Source organism: Pongo pygmaeus, chromosome 10, assembly GCF_028885625.2.
Source record: "Pongo pygmaeus isolate AG05252 chromosome 10, NHGRI_mPonPyg2-v2.0_pri, whole genome shotgun sequence".
Lineage (NCBI taxonomy): Eukaryota > Metazoa > Chordata > Mammalia > Primates > Hominidae > Pongo > Pongo pygmaeus.
The window spans coordinates 69,437,849-69,455,767 of NC_072383.2; the positions used below are offsets into that span (position 1 = coordinate 69,437,849).

At 36.7% G+C, this 17,919-nt stretch overlaps 1 protein-coding gene across 2 annotated transcripts in view; it reads left to right on the forward strand.

Moving 5' to 3' along the window:
* Positions 1-17,919, forward strand: part of LGR5 (leucine rich repeat containing G protein-coupled receptor 5) — a 145,962-nt gene that overhangs the window by 75,029 nt on the left and 53,014 nt on the right. For both annotated transcript variants that reach the window (XM_054445429.1, XM_063646504.1), the window contains exon 3: positions 9,884-9,955. In XM_054445429.1, the coding sequence (XP_054301404.1) occupies positions 9,884-9,955 (72 nt within the window). The remainder of the gene's footprint in view (positions 1-9,883; positions 9,956-17,919) is intronic.

A 17,919-nucleotide genomic window follows, 5' to 3' on the forward strand; every position in this document is an offset into this window, starting at 1 on the left:
TTCCAGCACTTTGGGAGGCCGAGGCCGGTGGATCACGAGGTCAGGAGATCGAGACCATCCTGGCTAACACAGTGAAACCCCTTATCTACTAAAAACATAAAAAATTAGCCCGGCATGGTGGCAGGCGCCTGTAGTCCCAGTTACTCGGGAGGCTGAGGCAGGAGAATGGCGTGAACCCGGCAGGCGGAGCTTACAGTGAGCCAAGATCGCGCCACTGCACTCCAGCCTAGGCGAAAGAGCAAGACTCCGTCTCAAAAAAAAAAAAAAAAAAAAAAAAAAAAAAAAAAACCACAGGGCCCTATGCACATTAAAGTATCTCCTTATTGACTTGAAAGAGTTCACTTACTCAGTCCAGTGGTCTTAGTCTTTAACAATTCTTAGCCCTTGAACCTTGAAATCTGAATGTTTTTATTATATCAAATAATGAAAGCAAAATGCACAGCTCATGAATACACAGTTTAAGAAAGGAAGCTTTTTGGCTGGATTTGACAAATTGGATATGCTTAACACAATGACGGCATCACTTGAGGCATTGGCTAGAACAATGGAAGGGGGTGGATACAGTTTTTGAAAATTGCAATTTTTCAAGGGGTATTAGGAAAGACATTTTTTCTCAAATGCGAAGATAATTAGCTGATGAAATGTCATGATTCTTGTATCCAAGGCACTAAATTGGCTTCTGCAAATCTTACCAAAGATGAACACAAGAAGGTTAAGCTCTTATGTATCTGGTCCCATCTGACCAGCAGGGGCACCTTGTAAAAGAAAACCTACCACAGTGGGTTTAGTCAATTGCTGCTGTCATGCATTGCTGCAAGTTGAGGCAAATTACATCTTACTATAAGTTTCATCATATTTCTAATTCTTCATATGACTCAGATACTTGGCTCCTGTATGGATAAACCAAAGCCAAACCTATAAATGTAGTTGGCCCTAAAAGCAACAAAAGCAAATTAATTAATTGAATTGAATCATGAATATCAATTTTAATAGGCTATTATTATACTGGTTTCATCACTTATGTATCTTTTGAGAGTCACTAATTATATTATCATAGTTTTGGGTAACTTTATTTAGGACAATATTTTTCCAAATGAGAATATTTTGATACTTTATAAAAGAATAAAAGATTTTTCAGAAATTTTACATTTAAATGATAGTTTAACAGCAGTTGATTGTTCAGGTAAATTACAACTCCAAAGAGTGGGAAAATTCAGAAATAGTCACAGAACTGCTGAAATCAATATTGGAAAATCACAGAGAAGGAAAACAGTACCAGAAAACTGGAAATAGGCAAGTATCATCCAGATTTTTAGAATGGAAAAAGAGGGAAAACTATTACCATTAAGCCTGATAGCCCTCATCAAATTTCTAGAAGAAATTAATTTAACATTTATAGACTGTATGCCCTCTCACTCTCGTGTGCTTTGTAAAAGTTGGAAAATAAAGCAGCAATTTCTAGGAGCCAGCGTGAATTTACTGAGTAGTTTGATGAAATGTTTTCTTTTAAATCACAAGAATTATCATGTTCAAGTTCATTCTACTCCAATTATTTAAGTAGCACTGCTATTACATAGCTTCCATGCTCCATAAGAAGACCAGACTACATTTAAATAAATAAGAAAAGCGACAATGTTTTTCACTTTCCATAAAACCTTTCGGAGCTTTGGTGTCTTCATCTACAAAATGTGGACAATAATAATCCCTGACCTACGTCTATGATATAAATTATGGGAGAGTGCTTTTTACAATGTTAATGACATGTTATAATAAAGTAATCTTACAATAAACAAGAAGAAGAAAAAGGGAGGAAAAGGAGAATGAGGGAGGAAAAAATAACAGTAGGAAATGCAAGTGTAATTTTTTTTTTAATTTGAGGGTAGAAAAAGACCTTCATGAAAGAACCCTTTCATTTCTTTTAATTTAAGGGAAATGGGGCCCAGGGAAGTTAAGTAACTTGTGTTGTCTCACAGCAAGTTAATGGTGAGAAGAAAGAAAATCAAAAAGGGAAAGAAAAAAAATAACTAAATTAGAAGTCAAGAAGAAATTTGTGCAAGAACTGACTGAGGAGTCCTGGTAGATCTAGCCAGTCCCTCTCGCTTAACTCTGAAAATGCTGCTCAGCCAAGTGAACCCATGTCGGACCATGGTTTCCTGCACAATAATTTCCCAAGGGTCTCAAATGCAAGGTCCAATGCCCCCTTCCATCCTCAGTACTCCCCAGATCTTGTACACATACCTCTCCCTATGTCTGGAGAGGAAAAATTAGACCTATATACAATTGCTTTGCTCTCATTCCTCCATTTTAAAAAGGAAGCTACAAAATATAAAATAAAATCTTTTATATTACTTTAAAGATTCAAATTACTTTAACAATTCAAAGAAAATTGTACATTCTCCAAAATACCATAGATGGTTTTTACAGCACCAAAACATCTACCTGTTTGATTTATCGAAATAGGAATGTGTCTATTGTCTCTTGTAACTTAATGGGTTTTTTCTTTTAATAGCAATTAAGTCAGTAAAACTAACAATGGTGGGACAATATGAGTCACATTTGGAGCAATTATTTAAGGGATAAAAACTTTTTAAAATATTTTATGTAGAAAGACAAGTTTTTTTAATCGAGTTATATCTTATTACAGAAGTGAAGATGATGAAAGAGACATTGCCATGAAACGATAATTTTAGAAACAGCATTAAAAAAAAAAAAAAAAAAACTTCTGACCAAATGTTACGTTGCTCTCTAGGGTTGGAAAATAGTGTTTAGCAAACTGTTATAGTTCAAATCATCACAACAAAGGTGTGTGTGTTTCTTACTATTTGTGTATTGTGAACACATTTGAAAGCCTGTTTTATTCCTATGTTTGTATGCACTTCGGTTTTAAAAGTACTAAAGCCACCCCACATGGTAAAGAAATAAAAGGGGAATGATTTCCTTAAATTGCTGGTTTTGTCAATGAGACAGATCTGCCATAGCCCAGCAAACAGCCAATAGCAGATCATAAATTCCTTTGCTTTAAGACAGACTGCCCTGATAACACAGGTCAGTGGTTCTACAGGTTAGTTCTGAATACAGACTCAGGGGACTGAAAGTCCCTGCCCAAAAAAGAAAACCAATTTGTGTGAAGTGAGTTTCGGGAAATGTAACAGAAAGGCATTCATCCTAACAATAATTTAAACTAATTTAAAAAAATAAACTTTTTACTTTCTCCTCTTCATTTCCAAAGTCACTGTTTCAAAAACCATCCAGCTACTTGATGATACTGTCACAGCAGTGAGAGCTGATAAACACCTAGTTGAAGGCTATGTTTTAGAGCTCACAAATGCACTGTTGAAGTCCTGACTGTGACCAGTATAGTTAGGGACATTTTGACCAAAATAACAGTTATGAGTCAGTTGAGTCTGATCAATTAAGCTGTCTATCATGGCCAACCAAACCTGAATCTGTCTTAATTCAAAAAGCAACTTTTTTGTATCACATCATGCCCATTTCATTTGCTTCAGTATTATACATTATACATCGCATTTTGGATAACCAATCAAATGCATGTGGATTATACATAATGTAACCATAAGTATAAAACGTTGCTCCTTTTTGACTGCCTACTTTCCACCTCGACCCTAGTGGCTCATCAGCTTGGACTTTTCTTCCACACCAAATCCCACCACTTCATGCCACCTCTGCCACTGCTACACTATCCCACCATCTCCCATCTGAAGACTTTATTCCCTCCTGTGTTTCCACTCTTGACCCCCTGGTCTATTGTCCCCTTTAAAAGGGTCCCATTGAAAATTTTGGCAAACTATGCATCTAACAAAGATCTAATATCCAGCATCTATAAGAAACTTAAACAAATTTACAAGAAAAAAACAAAAAAATTAAAAAGTGGGCAAACAGACACTTTTCAAAAGAAGACATACATGCAGCCAACAAGTATATGAAAAAAAAGCTCAGCATTACTGATCATTAGAGAAATGCAAATGAAAACCACAATGAGATACCATCTCACACCAGTCAGAATGCCTATAATTAAAAAGTCAAAACATAACAGTTGCTGGCAAGATCGTGGAGAAAAAGGAATGCTTATACACAGTTGGTGGGAGTGAAAATTCGCGCAACCATTGTGAAGACAGTGTGGCTATTCCTCAAAGACCTAAAAACAGAACTACCGTTCGACCCAGCAATACATTACTGGTTATATACCCAAAGGAATATAAATCATTCTGTTATAAAGACACATGAATGCAAATGCTCATTGCAGCACTATTCACAATACCAAAGATGTGAAATCAACCTAAATCCACATCAGAGGTAGACTGGATAAAGAAAATATGGTACATATACACCATGGAATATTATTCAGCCATAAAAAAGAACAAGATCATGTCCTTTGCAGAAACATAGATGGAGGCCATTATCCTTAGCGAATTAACACAGGAACAGAAAACCAGGTACCACATAGTCTTATAAGTGGGAGCTAAATGATGAGAACACATGGACACATAGAGAGAAACAACACACACTGGGGCCTATCAGAGGATGGGAGGAGGCAAAGGATCAGGAGAAATAACTAATGGGTACTAGGTTTTATACCTGGGTGATGAAATAATCTGTACAACAGACTACCATGACACAAATTTACCTATATAACAAACCTGCATATGTACCCTGGACTTAAAAGTTAAATAAATATATAACAAAAGGGTCCCATCAGAAGGACATTTCTAAAACACAGATCTGATCACATTACTCTCTGATCTGAAGTCCTTCCAAAGACCTTTATGGGATGGGCCTGGACACCTCTCCAACCTTACCTCCTGCCATCCTCCTCCTGTTATTCCACTCCAGCCATGCTCGCCTCCTTGCAGCTTCTGGACCACACCAGGTACACTCTACCTCAGGAATTTTGTTTTACTGTTGTCTTTATATCGATATCTGCATGGTGCAGGCGTCTGCTGAAATGCCTACTCAGCAGAGAGATTTTTCTGACCATCTTATCTGAAATAATAGCCCGTCACCGCCACAACCACTACCCATTGCTCTCTATCCCTTTGCCTTGATTTTGCTTTTTTCAGAGCATTTTTCATGTTACGTTATTCACTTGAGTTTTTATTTAATGACTATCTTGTCACATTAGAATACCAGCACCATGAGGTCAGGGGTCTTATCCTGGTATTCACTGCTGTATCACTGTCACCTAAAGTGGTACTAACACAAAGCTGGGCACGGTGGTTCACGCCTGTAATCCTAACACTTTGGGAGGCTGAGGCAGTGAATCGCTTGAGTTCAGGAATTTGAGACCAGCCTGGACAACATGGTGAAACCCTGTCTCTACCAAGAAAAAAAAAAACACACAAAAATTAGGCAGGCATGGTGTCACGTGCCTGTAATCCCAGCTACTTGTGGGGCTGAGGCAGGAAGATTGCTTGAGCTTGGGAGGCAAGGTTGCAGTGAGCCAAGCTTGAGCCACTACACTCTAGCCTGGGCGACAGAGTGAGACCCTGTTTCAAAAAAGTAATAATAATAAATAAATATAAATAATAATAATAATAAAGTGGCACCAGCACAGAGCAGGCCCTCAATAAATACTGTGGGATATAAAAAAGATAGCTTCAGATGTGGAGGAATTATAATCCTGATGCATTATTAGTAGGAATATATAAAAGTGTAATCATTTTTCCAATGGTTATACATAGAACCACCATTTGACCCAAGATTTCCACTACTAGATATATACCCAAAGGAATGGAATCCAGGGACTTGAACAGATATTTGTACACTAATATTCATAGCATCACTGTTCACAAGAGCCAAAAGATGGAAAAACACAACTTTCAATTAACAGATGAAGGGATAAACAAAATGCAGTATATACCTACAATGGTACATTATTCTATCACAAAAAGGAATGCAATTTTGATATATGGTATGACATGGTTGGACACTGAAAATACTATGCTTAGTGAAATAACTCAGATACAAAAAGAAAACATTATATGATTCCACTAATATGAGATACCTAGAAAAAGCAAGTTCATAGAGACAAGATGTAGAATAGAAATTACCAGGGACTGGAAACAAGGGGAGTGGAGGGATATTGCAAATCAGGTATGGAGATTTTGTTGGGGATAATCAAAAATTTGGGCATAGATACTGGTAATGGTTAGACAACATTGTGAATATATATAATACTACTGAATCGGAATACTATGCAGCCATAAAAAAGGATGAGTTTATGTCCTTTGCAGGGACATAGATGAAACTGGAAACCATCATTCTCAGCAAAGTAACACAAGAAGACAAAATCAAACACCACATGTTCTCACTCATAAGTGGGAGTTGAACAGTGAGAACAGATGGACATGGGGAGGGGAACATCACACACCGGGGCCTGTCAGGGAATGGGGGACTGGGGGAGGGATAGCATTAGGAGAAATACCTAATGTAAATAACGAGTTGATGAATGCAGCAAATCAACACAGCACATGTATACCTATGTAACAAACCTGCACATTGTGCATATGTACCCCAGAACTTAAATTATAATTTAAAAAAATCTCTAGACAGGCAGGCTAGTGTGGAAGGAAAATTTTAAAAATTCTACTGAATCTACACATACAAATGTTTAAAATGGTAAATATTGTTTCATGTATATTTTACCACAATAAAAATAGGCATAGCCAAGACCAGAAAAAAAGATAGCTTGAAAGAATAACATTTCTTCCCAACTTACACTGACTTTTAGGAAAATAGCAACGTGCGATGTCTGTGATAGTTCAGGTGCACCAATTGCAAGCTAACAATAGGAAGACGAAAGGGAAATAAAGATGAGAGACAGAGAATATTGTAGATTGAAACAGCTTTGCAAACATGATGCATTGGGGCCAATATCTAGGCAACTATGATATCATACCTTTCTCTCCTGCAGTGGAGGTTTACCAGCCCAGACAGCTAAATAGTCCTTCAATCCTTAACTTTCAGAGGATACCACAGGGGTCCATCCTGATTCGATTATTCATCCACAACAGACTTCAGGGCTTTGGGACAGCTCAGTTCCACAGGGTCATCCAGGAGCCTGGGTTCCTTCTGGTTTTTTGTTGTTCTTGTTTTGCCTTCTGTGGAAGGTTCTCCAAACCAGAATTGTTGATGTTGTCTCACCAGTACCACTTCTGCAGGAAGAGGAAATTGAAGAAATTAAGAACAAGCAATGTCTTTTTAAGGAGGTGATACAGGTGTTTCACATATCACTTTTGATCACAGTTGAGCTTAGTCACTTAATCAGGTTTAGATGCAAGGAAGACTGGAAAATCGTACTGTAGCTAGGTGGCCACGTAATCTGCTAAAAGTCTGGGTCAGGGAATTATTCTACAAGGGGAGAGTGGATACTGGGGGACAGTCAGTAGTCTCTACTCAACTGATTAGTCAGGCACTACTGGGGCAACCTACTTTCAGACACTATTCAAGGCCCTATACGGATACCAAGAGAATACCCAGGTTTGAGGAGTTCCCAGTCTTTCATGTGTCATAAGACAAGTACACACTATAACACAAGGTAGACTATAAAATCCATAGTAAGACACAAAGTGCTACCAAAGGAGTTCAAAGTAGAGAGACTGACCATCAGAAACTGAGCTGTCCAAATGTTTTCCAAACTGATGGGTAATCTCTCCACTTTGAAGTCCTTTGGTAGCACTGAGGTTGCTTTGAAAAACAGGGAGTGAAAGGAGAGCATTTTAGGTGGAACAAAGGGCTAGAGTGGGGAATGTGGAGGGCATGTCTAAAAAAAGCAAACCTCATAGTCTGGTTCAGTTCTAGCACCCACTAGGGATCAGGGAATTCTCGGAAAAGAGTCTGAGGACTTTTCATTTCTATTTACCTGGCATGAAAACTGACAGAGAGTTTTTGAATAGGGCAGTAATATGGTCAGAGTTGTCTTTATAAAAACCATCAGTGAATATGGAATGGGTGGGAGTAGGTCGAGACTGAATATGGGGAGACAAGATGGAAGGTCAGAGTTAGTGTCTAAAGAGGGTTTTCTGATGAGACAGTTTTATAGGAAATAAAGAAATAAAACACCTTTGCCCTGATCAAATATTATGCTGAATTACATGTTAATAACACATATTTATTAAGTGCCAACACCATGCTTAGGCTGGCAGCTCTCAAACCTTTCTGACCATGTATAGGAAGAAACAAATTTCCTCCCTTCAATCCATTTTCACAAATATATTTGGAAACAAAGGTTTTTATAAAACAATACTTCAGCTAATTCACTCTGCTGTTTGTCTACTCTATTTTTTTTCTTAATTTTAGACCAGGCCACTAAATTATTTGTCACTTGAAAAAACACTTCTTTAGGTACCATGAGATAGGAAGGAGGAATACAATATAGTAGCTATCCAAGTCTTTTAAAAGATTACATCTGTTAAGAGAAGGAAAAACAGACACAAACACAAATGACTACAAGACAAGGTAGGGAAATCGTGGAGTTTTGGATCTGGAAGGGACCCAAGAAGCCATTTATCTTAACATTTCTTGTAATCAGTGGGAAAGCAAAGCTCAGCAATATTAACTAATTCAACAGCACAAAGCAAGTTAGTGCTGCAGACGCAAGATAAGCAGAGCCTCTTGGAGAGGTCCTAGGACCTTCTTATATTGTTAATTTTTTTAAGCATAATTTTTTAAAGTGTGTTGTATTTTAATTTTATTTCATTTGCATTGAGTAAATAATGCTTTAAATACACATACCACAAATACTACTCAGAAGTTCTATTCATAAGATAAGCGTAGCATTTCTTTAAATATTCATTTATAGTATATTGTCAGTGGTGTGAAGTGGCAATGAGACACACATTTAAAGTTATATAAGAAATGGCTTATTTCAGTCCAGTCAGTGGACCTCTGTGACTGAATTATCACTCCTTTAAAGATAGTATCAAAGATATAAATTTGAGGCTGTTAGGTCCTTCAGAAATAAGCACTAGTCAATTGGACCAACAAAATCCTTATCCCCAAATCCCCATCTCCATCAAAAAAAGCAGGGGGCTGGGTACTATGGCACACCCCTGTAGTTCCAGCTACTCAGGAGGGTGACGCAGGAGGATTGCTTGAGCCTAGGAGTTCAAGGCCAGCCTTGGCAATAAACCATCTCTAAAAAAGAAAAAAAAGAAAGGGAAAAAAGGGCAAAGGTATATGGAGTCCCACTTCTACTCACCAGTCTAAGATGTGATCAGCTCCTCAAAATACTGTGCTCTTTGGAGTCACATTGTTGTTTTTGCATTTTTCATTTTGTCCTTTAGTATATGAGGTTATGGCTTTGATGTGGCTGCCAAAAAAATACTGAATCACATGTTTCAGGTACCACATCTTGTTGGTCTTTTGCACAATTTTTCACCTTGGCTATCTCCTACTTAGAAAAATATTATAAAGTAAACTTCTAAAATTTTACCAGTTAATAATGTCAGTATTTTCCATTAAATAACCCATGTTAATGTCCTTCATACTAATCTTTCTTTGTTTTCAATTTTTTAAGCATTGCTCTATTAAATCATGTTAAATTAAGGTACTCTATCCTTTTCTGGTAGAGTTTAGAAAAAATTGATTGTGATAGTCTACATTCTTATTTGACAAATTTAGTAAGAAAGTTGGGTATTTTGAGGTATAGTTGCAACAGAAATATTCTAATGTTTTCAGGCACTTCTGCCAACATTTTAATTAGAAATTTATAGATTTTTTTGCAAAATATAACAAAACAAAGTTCTTTACAGTTGCTTTTGATATTTGTGGTTTAAACGTAGTTGTATTGCATTTTTTTAAAAACTAAATGACTTCCACATGAATAGGTATGCTCACTCTCTCTCCTCTCCATTGAAACCCACAGACGTCTTGCGGGAAACGCTCTGACATACATTCCCAAGGGAGCATTCACTGGCCTTTACAGTCTTAAAGTTCTGTAAGTAAACTGAGTGTTGTTGGATATATTTCTGATTCTAGTGTCAAATGGCTGCTAATTAACTTGTAAAAGTTGAGTGTCTCTAATACACTATTTAAATCCATGGGATAATTCATCTAAATTCAAGTTTACTTCATTGGTACCATAGAGCCATATCATACTTGGCTGAATTTGTATGTGAAAAAAAATTCATCTCTCCTTTTCTAATTTTAATATCTAAAATTTTTGCTTTTAAATAACTACCTTATCAACTCAGACTTTTAAAAGAGTATTTCCCTTTCCCTTTGTGTTATGAAATTGGGGTGTGTGTCTTCAAAAGCATTTTGATGACAGGGTGAATAAATCACTGTGATGCTGACGTAATGAGACCACAGCTTCAAACCGGTTTCAAAGGGGAGTGAATAAGCATCAGCTAAAAAAACCAAGTTTGTGTTCCACCTGTGAATAGATAGGGCAAAGCCTCGTGTATAGCAGATACACTGAGCAGTTGTTTATTTGTTAATTCATTGAAAATTGTAAATATGAGGTTTCTCATTATTTAATGTCCAATTTCTCAATTTGTTTATCAGAAAAATCATTATTATTGAATACTTCATTCTTCTGGTACCCATTGTTTAATTTTCTTTTAGTTTGTTCTGTGTAGAAAAAAGAGGCACTTACGTAGATAAAACAGATAATGCAAGGAAAAGTTTATCTCAGAAAAAAAATCCTGATTTTCTTTCTTTGACATAAAAGTTATTAACTTTGATATATTTCTGCTTATTGAAAATTACATTTCAGTGGCCTAAAAGACACGTAGTTAAAAAAACAGTATAATTCAATTTAATATGTTGTTAAAAGTGAAATTCAACAGCAGAACCGTTATTTGATCGCCTTAGGAGATTGGGTTTGGTTTCCCTTCCTCTCTGAATTTTTTTCTTTTCTTTTTTTTTGCTAATAAGAAGAAATGTTTTTAAGTTGTCATGTTGCCAAACCCTAATAGTAATTCCTTATGTGGTAAAATTCTGAGTTGTAGCACCAGCTCCAATGCATATAGTTTCACAAACCCCCCAAAAAAAAATTTTGGAACCATTCAAAATGTATCGTGAGAGTCAAGTTTAGGTAAGACAACTAAAGTGATTTTTTTTTCCCATGTTGAGCTATGTACCACTAAGTATTTGGGATACTTGTTAAATAAATTTTACTAGAATCAAGTATTTTAATTCACTTAACAAAGTGTATATTGGGTGTATATTGGATATATAAGCTAGTGTGTGTGTATCTCCAGACATCAAATTATACTTTAATTATAAATGTGTAAAATGAATACATTTAAATTAATATAGATATATATGAATTATATATAAGCTAGTTATTATAATTACATATAATTATAATTTTAAATCCTTGAATTCTTAAATATGAGTTATACAAGTCTTATACTAATTTTTCTATCATATTTTTATATTTTATATTAATAGTTATACCATTATATATTTCTAATTGTATTCACTAGTGCATTACTAGAGAATGTTTGTTTCCCACGATGCACTAAAGATCTATGAAATTAGAGATGTCGTCTGTCTTGGTCACTGGTATATCCCCAGCTCCTAGAACACTTCCTTACTTATAGTAGACATTCAATAAATATTTGTTGAATTAATGATTCAGGCTGATGATCTAGAGAGAATAAGGGAGTTCTAGACTTTTCAACTTTTTCTTCATTTTTGTATGATATTGACCCAGTGCTATATGTTTATTAATGGAATATCTATTGTGTATTAAACAAAAAAGTTGTGCCTTCATATCTGATATGTACTTTTACCTACAAACAGGCTTTTTATCCAGAATGCTCCTGCACACACTTTGCTGCTTCTTAAGGTGCATTTTACCTGAACACTGCAGAGTGGAGTGGATTAATATGATTCAAAAATGAAAAGCATAGATTATTTCTCAAGCTAACTATTAAAATGTACCCTTTCCATCAGAAAAAAAAAAAAATGGTATTTAGACCCTCTCTTTTATCCACTCCTACTAACCAATGTTTCCTGTCTCCTGTACAGTCAAGGGTTCAGCAAAGCCTAGTGCGTGTGATACTCAAATTAGCATTAAACAAATTATTACTAGAAATATAAAGATCAATAAATATTGTTCATGCCCTTGAAGAGTTTATAATCTAGTGACAGACTGTGGGACCAAGATAGCGGGACGAAGACAGAAAAACAGAGATGACTTCTGATTTTTGTGGAAAGTGTATCTAGATATCTGTGCAGGGCACTGTGAAACTACAGAGGTTGGGGACTTGATGTCGTTCCATCTGGTGGCTCAGATTTGGCTTCCTAGGAGAGAGGCTTTCCCAGAGATGACCCAGGAGCTGAATCTTGAAGCACAACTAGGAATTAGCCACCCAAATAAGATGGCCAACTGAGGGGACAATACATACAGCAACACAGAGTCAGAAAAGACCGGGGATGAACAGGTAGCTCCAAGCAGGTTAGTACTTGAGCATTCAGGAGAAGCTACAGGGCATTTGGAGAAGAGCTTGTAAAGACAGAAGGAGTCCCGGTTGCAGGGATCCCATATGTTAAGTCATATGGGTGGACATTATTATGTCCGAGGCATGATGAGGAGTCAAGGAAAAGATGTATGTAAGTGAGGTAAGGCCGTGTTCAGACTTTGCACTATAGCTGGGTCCCTGTCAGTGTGAGGAGAGTTCAAGAGGAACAAGATCCTGCCAGAAATTGTGTTCACTCTTATCTTTACTTTGCTGACCTAAAGACTAATATTCAATGAATGGACTCAAATTGTCAAATATTTTTAAAGTATTTTGGTTTTTGTCTTAGGTTGTTTGTGCTATGATAACAGAATACCACAAACTGGGTAATTTATAAAGAAGAGAAGTTTATTTCTCACAGTTCTGGAGGCTGGGAAGTCCAAGATCAAGGTGCTGACATCTGGTGAGGGCTGCTTTCTGCTTCCAAGATGGCATCTTGAGGGCCAAATCCTCCGGAGGGTAGGAATGCTGTGTCTTCCTATGGCAGAAGGTGGAAAGGCAAAAAAGGAATAAACTTCCAACAAGGCTTTTTATGATGGAATTAATCTATTTCATATGATTGTACTCCAAACATTTTTAAGGCAATAATACAAAATAATTATAAAGCAAACTTTTGAGGAAATTCATTGAGATCACCATTTCTTATTTTTCTGCTAATTTAATTAAAACATCTCCCAAAGCCTCTACCCAACACCTCCCAAAGGTCCCCACCTCCCAACACTATTGCATTGGGGATTAAGTTTCAACATGAATTTTTGGAGGGGACAAAAACATTCAAACCATAACAGCATTAGAACAATTTTTCTCAGCAATGTTGGTTCTGCCTGTTACAGAGTGTTTTGGAAATTTGTGGGAGCATCTTTGGTTGTCCAGATGACTGGCGTGTAGCAAGCTGTCCTGCAATGTGCTGCACAGCCCAGCATAAAGAATTCTCCCTTAGTCTGGCTTCTTACTGTCCCTCCATACCAACTATAAATCAGTACTTTAATGTGTAATTGTATTGAAACGTTTTATAAGAAGTTCTGCATATGCTTAATAATTCGCATAGGAAAAATTAAATGGAATAAACAGTTTCTCTCAAGATAATTAAATAAGTAACTTAGTTTATACATCCTGTCTATTCCTGATATTTTAAGATTTCTAGCCACACATTTAGTTTAAAATCGTGTTAGTAGCTGGGCACGGTGGCTCACGCCTGTATAATCCTAGCACTTTGGGAGGCAGAGGTGACTGAATTACTTGAGCTCAGGAGTTCAAGACCAGCCTGGGGAGCATGGCAAAACCCCATCTCTACAAAAAATACAAAAATTAGCCTGGCATGGTGGCGAATGCCTGTGGTCCCAGCTACTCAGGAGGCTGAGGTGGGAGGATTTCATGAGCCCAGGAGGTTGGGGCTACAGTAAGCCAAGATTGCACCACTATACTGTAGCCTGGGCAAGAGAGCGAGACCTGTCTCAAAAAATATATAAATAAAATAAAATAGTGTTAGTGCAGTAGAAGAATTACCTCAAAAGCCACAAAATAAATTAAAAATATATAGCCATGGAAATGTGCAACCTTTTTAAAATAACTATCATTAAATTACCAGAGTAACAAGAAACACAGGATCTCATTGAATTTCATCAACAAAGTTTGCTTTATAAATATTTTGTATTATTGCCTTTTAAAGTTTTTAGAGCACAATCATATGAAATTTATGTTGTGATAATTATATAGTGATTTATTTATCTGAGGGTGGCCAGCTTGTTGCTTTTTTAATCTTACTCTTTTACTGCCTAGCAAAGTCTACCACCCAACTTCTGAGAAGGCAGTTTTGTGACTATTTCTTTGTCCAATTCAGCCTCAATTCTCTGTTGCCTATGGAGGGATCTCCAGGGCCTTTTAAAGTACTGGGGAATTAATGCTTGCTTCAGAATGTTATGGAAATTTGAGACAGGATAAATATTCTCTGTGATATTTCCACACTATCTTGCCCTAACACATAGAGAATTATTTTGACACTATTCATCTGTAAGGAACACTCATTTGGGAGAATATTCATGCTCAATTGTGAGTGTCACACTTCCTGATTTTCTCCACTATGAATTTGTAATTTGATTGGCATGTTATATTTATTTTAATAAAGGTTATTTCCTTCTTTCCCTTATAATATGTAACAAGTATGATCTGTTATTACATATCTGTATTAGTCCATTTTCACACTGCTGTGAAGAACTACCTGAGACTGGGTAATTTATAAAGAAAAGAGCTTTAATTGGCTCACAGTTCTACATGGCTGGAGAGGCCTCAGGAAACTTACAATCATGGCAGAAGCAGCAAGGCATGTCCTACATGGCATCAGGAGAGAGAGAGCGAGGGGGGATCTGCCACACACTCTTAAACCATCAGATCTCGTGAGAACTCACTCACTATCATGAGAACAGCATGGCAGAAACTGCCCCCATGATTCAATCACCTCCCACCAGGTCCCTCCCCCGACCTGTGAGGATTACAATTTGACATGAAATTTGAGTGGGGACACAAAGCCAAACCATATCAGTGTCTCAACTAGTTTTTATTCTAGTATCCGTCTAGACCTCTACTCTCATGTTCCCATTCTCATGCAGAATGGCTTTTGATCACATTATTTTTCTCACACCCAACCTTATTCTTTAAAAGTAGAGGCAAATGCCTGGGTGTGGTGGCTCACGCCTCTAATCCCAGCACTTTGGAAGGCTGAGATGGACAGATCACCTGAGGTCAGGAGTTTAAGACCATCCTGGCCAACATGCTGAAACCTCATCTCTACTAAAAATACAAAAATTAGCTAGGTGTCATGGTGCACCCCTGTAATCCCAGCTACTTGGGAGGCTGAGGCACAAGAATCTCTTGAACCCCAGAGGCAGAGGCTGCAGTGAGCCAAGATAGTGCTACCGCACTCCAGCCTGGGCAATGGAGTGAGATTCTGTCTCAAAAAAAAAAAGTAGAAGCAAGCATCTGATTCATTCATAAAAATGTTCCCTGAGGTAGTTGCATATGAGCGTCATGTATATAATGACATTTACATCATCTTACTATAAATTACTTTTCTTATATTTCTTCTTTATAATACATTTAGGGCACAACAATAAAGTATATTGATTTTTTCTTTGAAATAATGTGTGTAAATAGGCTATAATTCTATGAATTTTACTTAAGTATAATAGAAGTGGCATTACAAAATATTTATTATTAAAGGGAACATTGAATCCAATATAGTTGAGAACCACAGTGCTAGAGGTAAAATGCTGAACAAGATAGACCTGTCCCCTACTCTCATGAAAACTCTTAACTGTTTTATAAAGTCCAAAAGTGGTTGGAGAAAAGAAATAACTGATGGTATTGTGATATGGTGAGAAAGATAATGTGAGAGTAATATTTGTCTGGGGCCCTGACCTGAATAAGGATGGTAAAGAGGGCATATGGACAAAGAAGAGAAAAATAATCTTGATCCAGTCTATTAAGTTGGAGAATGAAGACAGCAGCAGCCATCCTTGGCTAGGTCTGTTTTACATTTACTGTGAATGCTAAAACATCAATAATATTTAAAGTTATTTTTCCTGTAAATATTGGCCCTAATAAAAAAAATAAGTAATTGGTTCTGTATGGCAAAATACCCAGTCCATGGAATTCTGAACCAGGCTGTCCTCAACAAAGGTTCGTTTTCTAGTGTAAGCCATTCCGTCAAAGAATGGCTCATCCTTCTGCCACCCAACACCAAAGCTAAAGCCACGTGGAGGTGGTGGGTAAAACTAACCATAGAAAAGTCACAATTAGCCAGAATTCCCCCGTTCTCATGTAGACCCAGAATAGAGCCTCGATGGTTACTTGATATCTACACAGAGGACAAATAGGCCAAGGGAATACCTAAGAATTGAGCTATCAGTTGTAACCAAGTTCCCACTCAGCAGGTTATTTAATCTCCCTCTCCTTCACTGTACCTGTTCTTACTTAGTCCTGTTGGCAAAAAAAAAAAAAAAGTGAGGGAGGGACCAAAAAATTGTATAGAGTAGCATGGGGATGCTGTATGAAATAGTGATTATTTTAAAGCTCCTGGGGCAAAGAAATTAAGAAAATATAGAAGTCATCTTTTGTCTCTAGAGAAAGTGTTCCATTTTCTTTTCCTAATCATATGTGAATGATAAAAATGAAGTTTTAAGTGCCTACACCTATATTCAGTATCTTTATATTGCATGCATTCAGTAAGGAGTATTTTCAAAAGAAATCAGCAGCCATGTGTAAATGTTTTGTTTCAATTGCACCCCCTAGCACTATAAACCTTGTAATTGTTTTCCCTCCCATTGGAATATCTTAAACAAAAACAGAATGTTCTAATTAACCCACTGGAGACTTATAACGATATAATAAAGATAACTTGCTCTTGTTTTGTCATTTGAAAGTAGTGAAACAAAAGTTCCTTATTTAGGGAGTGATCAGGGCTTAAATTGTTTTTTTTGTTTTTTAAGTTATATTCTTGGTGTTTTACTGGTAGACGTAGTTGAAAATTTAAATAATTAGGAGGTAGCGTGGGGGTAGCCTTAAAAGTTATCATCGGTCAGCCGTGGTGGCTCACGCCTGTAATCCCAGCACTTTGGAAGGCCGAGGTGGGTAGATCATTTGACGTCAGGAGTTCAAGACAAGCCTGGCCAACATGGTGAAACCCCGTCGCTGCTAAAAATATAAAAATTAGCCGGCCGTAGTGGCGCACGTCTCTAATCCCAGCTACTCAGGAGACTGAGGCAGGAGAATCGCTTGAACCCGGGAGGCGGAGGTTGCAGTGAGCCGAGATCACACCACTGCACTCCTGTGTGGGCAACAAAGTGAGACCCTGTCCCCCTCCAAAAAAAAGTTATCGTCACTAAAGTTCATTTAAGTTCCATTATCTGAAGAAAGATATATAAAGCAGCAGAGAAAGTTCGCAACTATTCAATGACGAAAAGCTATCTGAAACTCTCTTATCTTCCACCTCAATTTTTCAGATATTTTAGGGAAATCATATTTTAAGAGTTTCACCATTTGGTTAGTAAGGCCAAGGACAATGCAATACACACCTTATACCAGTAATATATTATTTATTAATAAAAAGTTTAGACATCAATTAATTCTATTATCTTTATCTTATTTAAATGTAACACAAAAATAAAGTAATACTTAGAAAACATTTTTGTGAACTTAAAATTGGATGATGGTTGAAACTGCTTGGGAAAATGTAAAATAACAAAAATGTAAAAGAACAATAAAATAACACAGAAATCCAAACTTTTAATATTCAGATAAATTATGTAAAACATAGAATTCAAGTTTCAATTCTCCTAATTCCCTAACTGGTAAGTGAAGTGTGGGGATCTTCCTAAAACTCACCTTTATTCCTAAGGAACCAATATATTTGAGACTCTTGATTTATGAAATTTTA